The 13,691-nt window shown below is 36.3% G+C and overlaps 1 protein-coding gene across 1 annotated transcript in view; it reads left to right on the forward strand.

Annotated features, from left to right (window-relative positions):
• Nucleotides 1–13,691, forward strand: part of ANXA7 (annexin A7) — a 1,208,209-nt gene that overhangs the window by 429,529 nt on the left and 764,989 nt on the right. Inside the window, exon 5 of the mRNA XM_044056080.1 lies at nucleotides 9,131–9,186. Within this exon, the coding sequence (XP_043912015.1) occupies nucleotides 9,131–9,186 (56 nt within the window). The remainder of the gene's footprint in view (nucleotides 1–9,130; nucleotides 9,187–13,691) is intronic.

The raw sequence follows: 13,691 nt of genomic DNA on the forward strand, positions 1-13,691 counted from the left end.
CATGCAATGTTCTAGTAAAGTCATATAGTTCTAACAAAAATTGTTTACTATCTTTTAATATAAACTGATTCCTTTCAACTACCGGTCTCAAATAGTGTTCCACAAAAAACGAAAACGGTTCAGTGAGCCAACCTTGGCCTGCAACAATTTGGTTGCATAGATGGATGATGCATAGATTTATGAACTTTCGGGAGGCCTTGTATAATTGGAATCAGCGGGTTGCTCACTTTCAAGTATTTAAACAGATTAGATGTTATGGTGAAACTTTTCACCAAGTCATCCAACATGTCATAGACTTGAAATATTTTGTTGGTTATACTTTCCATGTCTATCTTCAGATAAAAAGTATTATCATTCAACATCAGTTTAATCTTCTCTAAATAATCCTCAGTATCCAACAATACAATAGGACCTCCCTTATCAGCTGGTCTTATGATAACAGATTGGTCCTTCCTTAGTTTAGTAAGTGCTGTTCTCTGCTGAAAACTTAGATTGTTTTTCTGATATTTTGCTCTGTTTCACATTCTTATTATAATAATTATATAGGTCATTCTCTGCTAATTTGGGGAAAGTGTCTAAAATAGGGTGTAGGACTGGTTGATAAGTACTAACTGGTTTGAAAACATTGGTGATATTTGTAATAGGGTTTGGTGTTTCATCACTACCAAAGTCCAACTTCAATTGCACATTCCGTATATACATCCTAATGTCCAATATGGACTCTGTAATGTCACTGTTTCTACTAGGTATGAATGTGAGTCCTTTATTAAGGACTTCTTCTTCAGACCTGGTTAATAGTCTGAGACAGATTCATAACTAAGTATTCTCGACTCTTCCCCAGATCTTTTTCAAGGTGGGACCATTGTATTCCCCTCCAGACCCCTTCCACTTCTGTCGTCCTCTGCTCATGGATCTGGACCTCCCCCCCAGACGGGGCAATTCTATTGGGAAAGGGGACTGCATCTGCTGGTTACCTGCCAATGTAAAGTTGGACAACAAGTTACTTTTACCAGTTTTACTTCTGACTACAGGTTCGTCATTGCATTCAAGAGGTTTCATAACACTTGTGCTCGATGTCGTGTCTTGAGCCACATCTGCAACTGTACTACTAGAACCAGCACAAGTATCCTTAGCATTATCCAATTTGTTACTACTTCCATTTCTGTCAACTTGAACATTTAACATATCAACATTTCTGGTTGAGATGGTACTATTTCTCATAATTTTACCATTTTCATTACATACATCACCACCATCAATAGCGACATTATCTATACTAGAGACAGAATTCATTGCAGTATTACGTATATCTCTGCTATCAGCATTCTGTCTCGGCCAGGTGAACACGTGACAGAGTTTGAAATCTTTAATGTCTCTTGATATCTTGTTTCTCTTTTGTTCAAAAAGGCATTTCTCAAATAATTGTACATTGTCCATGAGCTTTTCCATCCCCAACACTGCTTTGGGGTTGGAATACTTCTGTAAAATCGTGTCATGCAGCCGAGTTACTTTATTTCTTAATTGTTCCTCTTCAGGATGATGGAAATCTATAAGTAACTTCATGTAACTGAAGCTAAGCTCCAAATTAAGTTGCTGCCATTTAATTAACAATTCAGGAAAAATGTTACCTGAAGTTGGCATCTTTAAGATGCGAAGTCCACGAGGCACTATTCGTTTATGTAAGCACGCCTCAAAATGTTGACGTTGTAATTGAAGTCTCTTTAATTTCAGTATATCCACTTCCAACCTATTCAGGTCTTCCGAAAGTTCGACTAAGTTGCTGCCAGGTGTCGGTCCCTGCATGTTTGTCAAATCTTGTTCAAAGAACAGAAGCATATTCTCGGCTCCGGAAACAGTCGTTGAACAGGAAAGAGTTCGGATTCGCTGGTGCCGGTTCTTTTAAAGTGTACGCAAGTTCAATATCATTTAGCGTTACTGCCATCTCCCTTGTGTGGATAAAAACAATAAATATAAGCCACAGCAATGATAAGTATATAGCCACAATGGGAGGGTCCGTTCCTGTCAAAAAACAACAAAAAGTGCATAAACTTTAACTCCTGGACAGGAACTGAAATGGCAGTTTACGAGATTTCACCACATTCAAATACGAACAAAGTAGAAGTCCATATGACTCTGAATTGTAAGATAAAACTTATTTTACTCGGACATATAGAGTAAGCACTTTCACCATCAGGCTTCTTCAGACTGCAACACTCGCATACATCATTGATTTTATATAATAATGCAAAATGATTGAATTGACTGACGTCTGTGTTATCTATTAACTTTTAAAGTAACAGAACACAAATTTCTTTGTGTATAGCGAGTGTATACAAATACATCAAACCAAGTCTCACTTGTCATATAAAATGCAAAGTACTATCCCTAACTGCATACATTTGCACAGAAACAGTGATTAAAAACAATTTTATAATTCTTTATGGTACATATGCCATCTATTAGACGTGTCCTAACTATAAAAAATCATCTAATAGACTTCCTAAACTTGCAAAAGTAAGAAAGGTATTTTCTATTAACTTTTAAAATAACAAGACACAAAAAGTATCTTGGTGCATAGCGAACGTATACAAGCACATCAAACCTAGTTGCACTTGTCACTTAAATAACAAAGTACTATCCCTAACCGTATACATTTGCATAAAAACAATAATTAAAGACAATTTTAAGAATCTTTGTAGCACATATACCATCTATTAAACGTGTTCTAGCTATAAAAAACTTCGCAAACTTACAAAAGTAAAAAAGGTATATTGAATACAATAATAAATAAAATAAATAAAATAAAATGTCCTAGTATACCTATTGCTACTAAAAGCGTATGACGCTATATCTATTTAGGTTTGGGCAGTCTTCTTTTCTTTAATATTGGCTTTAAGTTCACTATCATTTAGTCCAGGATATTGGTCTGCTCTGCAATGTGTAATCCAACGTAATTCACACTCTCTTGGGTATAACTGTCCAAGTCTCCTCCTCTGATGTTTGGTCTTATAGCTTGTATAACTTTGAAACTAAACGTGTGTGTACTACCCATTACATTACAATGCTTAGCCAGTGCATTGTTTTCAGAACCTATACGCATTTGATAGAGATGCTCTCTAATGCGTTCTCTGAATTGTCTACAGGTTTTACCAATATAAAACACTGGGCAAAGTTGGCATGTCACAAGGTAAACCACGCTGGTACTGTAACTATTTGTTCTTGTGTAAAAGTAAAACTCTCGACCAGTCACAGGATGTTTGAAAATAACATTCTTATCTATGGACTTAAACATTGATTACATTGCTCACATGGAATGATATTATAGTTATCAGTGTTGGATCTAGACTCGCATACATTCATTGGATGATGACAAAGCAACTGCTTTAGATTCCTTTTTTTCTTATAGGAAAACTTGGGTCTATCACCTACTATACTGCTTATATCACTGTCCAGGAGAAGTGTCTCCCAACAATTTTCAATAATGACTTTCAAGTCATTGATATCACTGGTGAAGTGTAGTGGTATACTTGACTTATTAAAATTAGAACAATGACTCAAATCTACATTATAGTCCCTCTCTGAGAAATAAGGACGTGCTCTAGAAGTCCTCAAATAATTTACTACTGAGATGAGTTTATCAATATTCCTTTCACTGTAGCACCTCTGGACTAATCTAGATCTGAGACTGGATGTTTCATTCCTAAACCCTTCATCTGATGGGTTTAGTCTTGAAGCTCTCATAAGCTGCCCTTTCACAACATTGTCTAATACGTGTCTGGGATGTAACATGCTTTCCTATGGACTGACGTATTTAACAAACCATTTTGAAGTCTCATGATGTCCACATCCAGAAAGGAAATGTGTTCTAGAGGAACTAGATGTAAAATTAAGAAAATGTGTCAGATTATTCATCGTTGTTACAAACTCTGCTAATTGTAACTCATCCCCCTTCCGAATTAGGAAGAGATCATCTACAAACCTCCTATAAAATCCAACATATTGTTGGAATTCACTTAAAGAAAAGAGAGAGTTGTATTCCCACTCAGCCATGACTATGTTGGCGTAGCTATTGCCACACGAAGTGCCCATAGCTACGCCATCTTTCTGAATGTATGTTTCATCATTAAAAATGAAAACATTATTGTCTAACACTGTCTCTAAGAACAAAGCCAATAGGTCTATAAATCTTCCATCTAGATTTGTATTCATATCTAGGTACCTTTGTACACTAATCTCTCCTACTTCATTCGGTATGACCGTGAATAGGCTTTTCACATCCAATGTCACTAAAATATAAGAATCATTGTCATGCAATGTTCTAGTAAAGTCGTATAGTTCTAACAAAAATTGTTTACCATCTTTTAATATAAACGGATTCCTTTCAACTACCGGTCTAAAATAGTGTTCCACAAAAACCTAAAACGGTTCAGTGAGCCAACCTTGGCCTGCAACAATTGGTCGCATAGATGAAAAAGATCTGGGGAAGAGTCGAGAATCCTTAGTTATGAATCTGTCTCATAGACCATTAACCAGGTCTGAAGAAGTCCTTAAAGGACTCACATTCATACCTGGTAGAAACCGTGACATTACAGAGTCCATATTGGACATTAGGATGTATATACGGAATGTGCAATTGAAGTTGGACTTTGGTAGTGATGAAACACCAAACCCTATTACAAATAACATCAATGTTTTGAAACCAGTTAGTACTTATCAGCCAGTGCTATACCCTATTTTAGACACTTTCTCTAAATTAGTAGAGAATGACCTATATAATTATAAGAATGTGAAATATAGAGCAAAATATCAAAAAACAATCTAAGTTTTCAGCAGAGAACAGCATTTACTAAACTAAGGAAGGACCAATCTGTTATCATAAGACCAGCTGATAAGGGAGGTCCTATTGTATTGTTGGATACTGAGGATTATTTAGAGAAGATGAAACTGATGTTGAATGATAATACTTTTTATCTGAAGATAGACATGGAAAGTATAACCAGCAAAATATTCAAGTCTATGACATGTTGGATGACTTGGTGAAAAGTTTCACCATAACATCTAATCTGTTTAAATACTTGAAAGTGAGCAACCCGCTGATTCCAATTATACAAGGCCTCCCAAAAGTTCATAAATCTATGCGTAATCCATCTATGCGACCAATTGTTGCAGGCCAAGGTTGGCTCACTGAACCGTTTTCGGTTTTTGTGGAACACTATTTGAGACCGGTAGTTGAAAGGAATCCGTTTATATTAAAAGTTAGTAAACAATTTTTGTTAGAACTATATGACTTTACTAGAACATTGCATGACAATGATTCTTATATTTTAGTGACATTGGATGTGAAAAAGCTTATTCATGGTCATACCGAATGAAGTAGGAGTGATTAGTGTACAAAGGTACCTAGATATGAATACAAATCTAGATGGAAGATTTATAGACCTATTGGCTTTGTTCTTGGAGACAGTGTTAGACAATAATGTTTTCATTTTTAATGATGAAACATACATTCAGAAAGATGGCGTAGCTATGGGCACTTCGTGTGCCAATAGCTACGCCAACATAGTCATGGCTGAGTGGGAATACAACTCCCTCTTTAAGTGAATTCCAACAATATGTTGGATTTTATAGGAGGTTTGTAGATGACCTCTTCCTAATTTGGAAGGGGGATGAGTTACAATTAGCAGAGTTTGTAACAACGATGAATAATCTGACACATTTTCTTAATTTTACATCTAGTTCCTCTAGAACACATATTTCCTTTCTGGATGTTGACATCATGAGACTTCAAAATGGTTTGTTAAATAAGTCAGTCCATAGGAAGGCATGTTACAGGAACACATTATTGCATAGGGGTAGCATGCATCCCAGACACATATTCGACAATGTTGTGAAAGGGCAGCTTATGAGAGCTTCAAGACTAAACCCATCAGTTGAAGGGTTTAGGAATGAAACATCCAGTTTCCGATCTAGATTAGTCCAGAGGTGCTACAGTGAAAGGAATATTGATAAACTCATCTCAGTAGTAAATGATTTGAGGACTTCTAGAGCACGTCCTTATTTCTCAGAGAGGGACTATAGTGTAGATTTGAGTCATTGTTCTAATTTTAATAAGTTGAGTATACCACTACACTTCACCAGTGATATCAATGACTTGAAAGTCATTATTGAAAATCGTTGAGACAATTCTCCTGGACAGTGATATAAGCAGTATAGTAGGTGATAGACCCAAGTTTTCCTATAAGAACAAAAGGAATCTAAAGCAGTTGCTTTGTCATCATCCAATGAATGTATGTGAGTCTAGATCTAACACTGATAACTATAACACCATTCCATGTGAGCAATGTAATCAATGTAAGTCCATAGATAAGAATGTTATTTTCAAACATCCTGTGACGGGTCAAGAGTTTTACTTTTACACAAGAAGAAATTGTCACAGAACCAATGTGGTTTACCTTGCGACATGCCAACTTTGCCCAGTGTTTTATATTGGTCAAACCTGTAGACAAGTCAGAGAACGCATTAGAGAGCATCTCTGTCAAATGCGTATCTGTTCTGAAAACAATGCACTGGCTAAGCATTGTAATATAATGGGTAGTACACACACTTTTAGTTTCCGAGTTATACAAGCTATAAGACCAAACATCAGAGGAGGCGACTTGGACAGTTATACCCAAGAGTGTGAATTACGTTGGATTATAGGTTGCAGAGCAGACCAATATCCTGTACTAAATGATAAAGTGAGCTTAAAGCCAATATTAAAGAAAAGAAGACTGCCCAAACCTAAATAGATATAGCGTCATACGCTTTTAGTAGTAATAGGTATACTAGGACATTTTATTTTTATTTTATTTATTATTGTATTCAATATACCTTTTTTATTTTTGTAAGTTTGGGAAGTTTTTTATAGCTAGAACACATTTAATAGATGGTATATGTGCTACAAATATTCTTAAAATTGTCTTTAATTATTGTTTTAATGCAAATGTATACAGTTAGGGATAGTACTTTGTTATTTAAGTGACAAGTGCAACTAGGTTTGATGTGCTTGTATACGTTCACTATGCACCAAGATACTTTTTGTGTCTTGTTATTTTAAAAGTTAATAGAAAACACCTTTCTTACTTTTGCAAGTTTAGGAAGTCTATTAGATTATTTTTTATAGTTTGAACATGTCTAATAGATGGTATATGTACCATAAAGAATTATAAAATTGTTTTTAATCACTGTTTCTGTGCAAATGTATGCAGTTAGGGATAGTACTTGTCATTTTATATGACAAGTGAGACTAGGTTTGATGTATTTGTATACACTCGCTATACACCAAGAAATTTGTGTTCTGTTACTTTAAAAGTTAATAGATAACACAGACGTCAGTCAATTCAATCATTTTGCATTATTATATAAAATCAATGATGTATGTGAGTGTTGCAGTCTGAAGAAGCCTGATGGTGAAAGCGCTTACTCTATGTCCAAGTAAAAGAAGTTTTATCTTACAATTCAGAGTCATATGGACTTCTACTTTGTTCGTATTTGAATGTGGTGAAATCTCGTAAACTGCCGTTTCAGTTCCTGTCCAGGAGTTAAAGTTTATTTTTGTTATTGTATTCAAACAACTGAAAATAAAAATCTACAACCATATAAATAGTCTCTTGTTCAAAAAATTACCACATATTAAAAATTCATCGTTATAAAGCAGAACATATGAATGATACTAAATAACATATCAGGACTTGGCAGCCAAAAATTACCACGTATTAAAAATTCATGGTTATAAAGCAGAACATATGAATGATACTAAATAACATATGAGGACTTGTTTACTAAAAACGTCCAAAAAACTAATAGGCACAAGACAAGACGAGTGTACACTGCAAAGTCCAACAAGGTTTAATAGCCGAGTAGAGCAAGCTTACAGCAATCAGTAGTCCGGTGCACACTCTGGTAACTGCCAAGCAATAAAAAGTTAAAAACTATCTGGCTGCACAGAATCCAAGTCACAAAGTGTAAAGCGCTTTTCATTAGGAAACGCTTCTAACTTCAGACAATTCTTTTTGTAATGCTTCTGTTTTGGTGTTTGTGCATTGAATTCCTTTTTTTGGCTTTCCCCCTTTACATGTATAATAGACTACTTGGACATATTGCTCTGCCAGTAGAACCCACCCTCCAAATCATTTCAGATAGAGTTAGATTTGATATAATGTGTGTGAATATCTGCAAGAGGGAGTTCTGTAGTGGCCATGTAATTATTCATCTTCTGTCTCCTTTTCAGCATAGCTCTGCATGTGTTTGTGTGTAATAGAAATTGGAGAGTTAGCAGAGGATTATTTTATTAGACCCCCCCCCCCTTCGCTTGTTCAAATTCACTTGCAGGAGTTCTAGCTGATTTGAATCAGACTGGGGGGGGGGATAGATTTGCTGATAAATTTCCCTTAACCCAGATGGACACTAGCATAGTCCACAGAATATGTGACTCCATAAGCAGTAGTGCTGAAAATTGTAGCCAAGTATCTCCTTAGAGGAGATCTTGGTGTGAACATATCCGAAAACCCTTCTCAGAAATTGTTGTGCATTGAGTGAATATGTTGGGGTTCAAAAGAGTATGTGAGGCTGTCATAAAATTTGGTTGAGTTTTGTTGGGCAAGTTTAAGAAGAAATTGTGTATACTCATGCACAGTAAAAATATTAAGCTTGTACTCCTAGCAGTCGTATATTGACATTTGCTGTGCTCGTGTCCAAGTTTTAAGTGTGGCATTTTTATTGGTCATAGATAAGAAAGCTGCATCTGAAATCTAAAGGGAGTTGCTTTTCTTAGATGGTCATTAAATTGTACTGCCTAAAAGGCACATCACAGGTAGTTGAACAGTGATTATTCTAGCAGTAGCCAAAGCTGTCTTTTCAGTCTTGGTGCTGCTCCATGCTCATCTCTGCACCTGTAAACCAGTTTTCCCAAGAGTTTTTGCTTTTCATAGGAGTTTTACATGTTAAAGTAGCATGACTGAGGATTAAAAGCATTGATTTGGATGGCAAACAAATTATTTTGCTTGGTGGTATGTCAGAATACTGTCTGAAATATGCTGTTTGATGGGTCTATTGTAACCTTTTAATCTTTTTTTTGTGTGCATTTTTAAAGGTGGCTTTGGTAGTGGACCTACTCCAGCTCCTGCTCCCTTTCAAGCACCTGGCCAAGTATGTATTCAATTATTTTCAGTAATGTGCCAAATCCTGATAAAATTTCATGTATATGTCACACGGACAAGTCTTAATCAAGAATGCAACCCAAAAGACTGACAAACTTGGTTAATGAAGAGTTCTTTGTGGTTCTTAATTTGATCTCTTCTCTGCAGTCTTGAAATGTAGTTCCTTACATACATTGTAGATTTGCATTTACCTTGATTATTTTATTTTTATACATAGTCGCTAGGTTGAGAAGGTTTATTTTAAAAAATGTGCTGCAACACATTTATAACTATGTAGATTTAAACTGTACTTCATGATTTGCATGACTGAAATGTATTTCGTTCTGTAGCTTTTCTCTGTAAAAATTTACATCGGAACTCTTTCTAGTTGCTCAAGCAGTGGGCAGGCATAACTGACTGATAGCAGTGTACTTCTGCCCTCTGACAGACTATGAGCAGGCATAATTGACATCAAGGGGGGGGGGGCTACTATCCACCCCTTCACCTACTGTACATAATTTTAAGTTCTTTGCAGTCCTACCATAGGGGTTGCAGGTGTTAGTAGCCCCCCCCCATTGGATATTACACAGTCTTATCGTTTTAATCCATTGTCGCAATCATCGCCTAAAGATGAAAAGTAGTGCATCTATCAGAAGGGTTGGGACAAAGAGGAAGAGTGGCATTGTTGGGACTCACCATATGGATGGGTGTAATGTAAAATATCAGTTTGCCCTCTGTAAAGTCTTCCTAATTAGAAGAGGATGCTAAATATGTAGTGGTTGAAAGAGTATTTGCACTGGAATTTAACAGAAAGCAACACTTTTTCAAAACTTTTAAAGACTGCCACATCTCACAGTACTTCTGTTTTAGTACACTTTAGGCTATTTCTATCAAAATTATGTATGTGAACATGTTCAGCTATTTTTATGTTCAGGTAAACTTAGTACACACTACTGTCAAATATTTGCCATTCTGTCTTAAATTTTTGGGTGCAAGTATTGTGGTACTGTTACCACATAGGCCTTTAAAGTAGCCCAGTGCAGAAACTTCAGCTTCACACATACCCTATCACAAGGTATTGGTTTATGCATTAACCTCAAGATCACCTTCAGCTATTTCAGTCCCTGCCAGAATGCAGTTTGCAGAAAGTTGCTTTGTGGGAGTTAACTTTTTGAAGTATTTCCTTTGCATAGAATGGCAGTGTTGGGTTTGTTGTACTGTTTGCGTTTTACATTTCTTGGCTGTCTGTCGGAGCATCTTGTTTCATATTCTGTAGCAAACCGCATGAAGTAGCACACTAGATAGCTGATCACTTCTGTGTCTAACAGGGTGTGAGGGGGGGGGGGGGTTGTATGGAGAGAGTCTCTTAAATACTTCCAACTCGGAGAGAACAACATTTGTCCTCTCCTCTTGATTCAAAAAGCAATCTTAATTTTAGACATTTTTTTTTTCCTTTGGGGAAGTTGTAGGTCAGCTTTCTTAAATCCCCTTTGTCTTGTATGTGAGAAGTTCTGCTAAAAGTTAACATTGTTTTTCTACCGCAGTGATTTTTGTCCTGGGTTATGGTGAATTTTTTTGGTTACTTTGTTGTAGCCATAGTACAAGGACTAGGACTCATTCTCTGGATTCTCACTGGAAAGTTGATAATGCTCTGGGCAACCCTTTGAGTCTAATGTTTTCTTCAGAAGACAGCCTTATTTTATTTTCTATTCAGGGGACTAATTGGAAGACTTTCTTTCATTCTTTTACCCATTTTTGCTTTCTGTCCTTTTTCTAGCACACACCTTAACAATTAAATAATTGAATCAATTTTTTCTTTTCTTTGATAAGAGAGTTTGTTTACTTTTGATTGTGATAAAATGTAAAGCTAACCTGAAAAAATAGATCAGATAATACATTTCAGTTGGGCAGCACAACACTGTAGCTGTTACATGAATATATTCTGATTTAAAATCCATAACCAGTAAAATTAATGGTCTTACCTTTGTATGAATTGTTCATAAGTAGGAAGTTGCGATACAGAAAGGAAAATGAGGGATGAAGGGTTGTGCATAAGATAGAAGGTATGCAACACAAAGTTAATTGAGGAAAATAGGGGCAAGTGAAGAAATATTAAACTTTTTTAAAGGTTCACTGATTTGCTGATCAGATAATTTTATTTTAAAGAGAAAAAGGCCACAAAGTAGGTCCTCTACAATCTTTCAGATAGTTCTTTTGGGTCTGGATTTACAAAAGCCTTTTTGGTCATAGAAGCCAAGAGGAATTCATGTTTTTAGACTGCATAACTCAAAAGAAAACCATCTGAGGGAGACTACTTAGTCTGGTAGTAGCTGACTTGAGCTGCAGAGCAAGTCTACCAACAATGAATTAAATTGTCATCAGAGTTCCATAGTGCTAACCGGAAGATCCATCTGAAATTACAGTGGAATAAATCACTGAAGGCAATGGGAAATTTGGCGTTGTACTGCTAAACCCCCTTGAAGGGAAATTAAATCCTTTTAGCTGTCTCAAGTCTTTCCATTTGTCAGATGGATTAATATAAACTGCCTGTGTCGGCTTCCTTTTGTCCACATCCACCTTGTTTTCATCATATAGCCTAAATACGTTTTACAGAATTTTTAAATCTGAGCTCCTTTTATAAAAGATAAATTTCCAATATTTGAGAGGCTCAAGCAATATTTATCAGCATATTTTAATTTCATCTAGTAAAAATCTACTTAATAAACTAAACTTTTCAACGTCTTGTATTGGATAATATGCCTGTTTGCTATGATCAAGTCATTAACTTTGGCAGTTGTCTCTAACTTTGGATACAAGACTCTAAGCCATGGGTCCAGAATTTTGATGCACAAATCCTGAATTTTATTAACGAAAGGAGTAATTGAGGAAACAGTATTTATAGGAGAGTAATGCAGAAAATATTCTCTAGGGGTTGTCGATCCATTATCAGTAGAATTTATCTGTGTGTTAACTAACATTGAATACTAGAGGTCCACTAAATGCTTAAACAGTATAGCCATAGCATGTTGTCTGGAACATCTGGAACCCTAACCCTTGTTAGCTAAAGACTTGACTAAAATTTTCCAAGAAATTCTGAAAGCCATTGTGTCCAAAAAAATTAAAAAGCGTCTCCTGGTTTGCTGAATTCGGCTTATAGGGAGAAATCTTAATAAATGCATAATTGGAGAAGTTACTGTATGTAATATGTATGTGTTCAGAATATTCGTGAAACCCAAAAGGAAATGCAGTTTTTAACATACTATATTGTCCTTTGTCTTATTTCATACAGCCTCATAGTTTAACTTCATGGTGTGGGTCATAGGAAGCTACTAGGCTATTAGCCCTGAGGCCCTTACAAGCCTAGCCAAGAATTTAGCCCATGTTCTGACAAGTCAGCACCTGAGGCCTATGCCCAGCAGGGGCACAGGTGAAATCCCAGGGGTGTATTTTCTGTTCCCCATCCAGTTATCCAGCTTGTGCTTAAAAAGGGTTAATGAGGTGCTCTACTTGACATGGAGAGGGAGTCCATTCCATAGAAGGGGGAGTCTCTGGGACACAAATCTGTCTTGCTAACAAGTCCTATTGATGTCATAAGCCAGGTTGAGGTCTCGTGGGTTATTCAAGTGGCGCTTGACTTGCTGATATGCAGCAGTCCCATCAAGGCAGGGTCTGAGATTGCTTTGTATGCTAGACAGAGGTCACTTCTAAGGAGTCTGTACGAAACGGGGACAGGGCCTTCAACCTATCAGTGTAGGATAGATGTTTGAGGCCCTGGATTCTCCTGGTGAGGACCCTCTGTGGTCTCTCCATCTGCTGCATGTGCATTGTGAGGTACATGCCGTAAAGGGCGTTGTACTCAATAATGGGCCTTATAGGGGCAGAATACAGGGATGTTATGATTATCTTGTCCCTGGATGAGATACCCTTACTAATAAGGTGGGCCATGTAGAAAGCTTCCGTACAATGGAGGCAGTATGGTGGTCAATAGTCTGTTTGCACAATCCAGAAAAACCACAGCTCAGGATAAGGTATCACCTCACAGAAAAACTGTAGACAAATCAAAAAGAAAGGTGAACATGCCACGGCAATCAAAGCAAACCAGATGAAAGTCAGTGTACAAAACAAAAAATCCCAAAGTAAAGGTTAAAAACCAATCCTTTATTCGAACAAGTGAGCGCTTTCATGGCTCCTGGACGCATCTTCAGACTTAAAATAAACTGCTGTATTTAAAACATGCTTAAATGTAACTGTAGCACCAATAAAACTCTTGATCTCTTGATATCTGACACCTGACAGAGGGAACTTACTCCATTGGTACAGAGCAGATAAAAGGTAAAAATGCACAAATAATTATACCCCATATATCTAAAAACCAGACAGTAGATAAAAACATAACATTAAAAGCTGATACATATGAATATGTGAAAAAAATTAAACATTTTTCTTAAATTAAACAGAGAACAAGTTACCTTATTATAATTACATATTGACATCTGAATAAACCTAACCAACAAA

The sequence above is a fragment of the Protopterus annectens genome, chromosome 14.part0 (genome assembly GCF_019279795.1).
Source record: "Protopterus annectens isolate FY-2018-M chromosome 14.part0, PAN1.0, whole genome shotgun sequence".
NCBI lineage: Eukaryota > Metazoa > Chordata > Ceratodontiformes > Protopteridae > Protopterus > Protopterus annectens.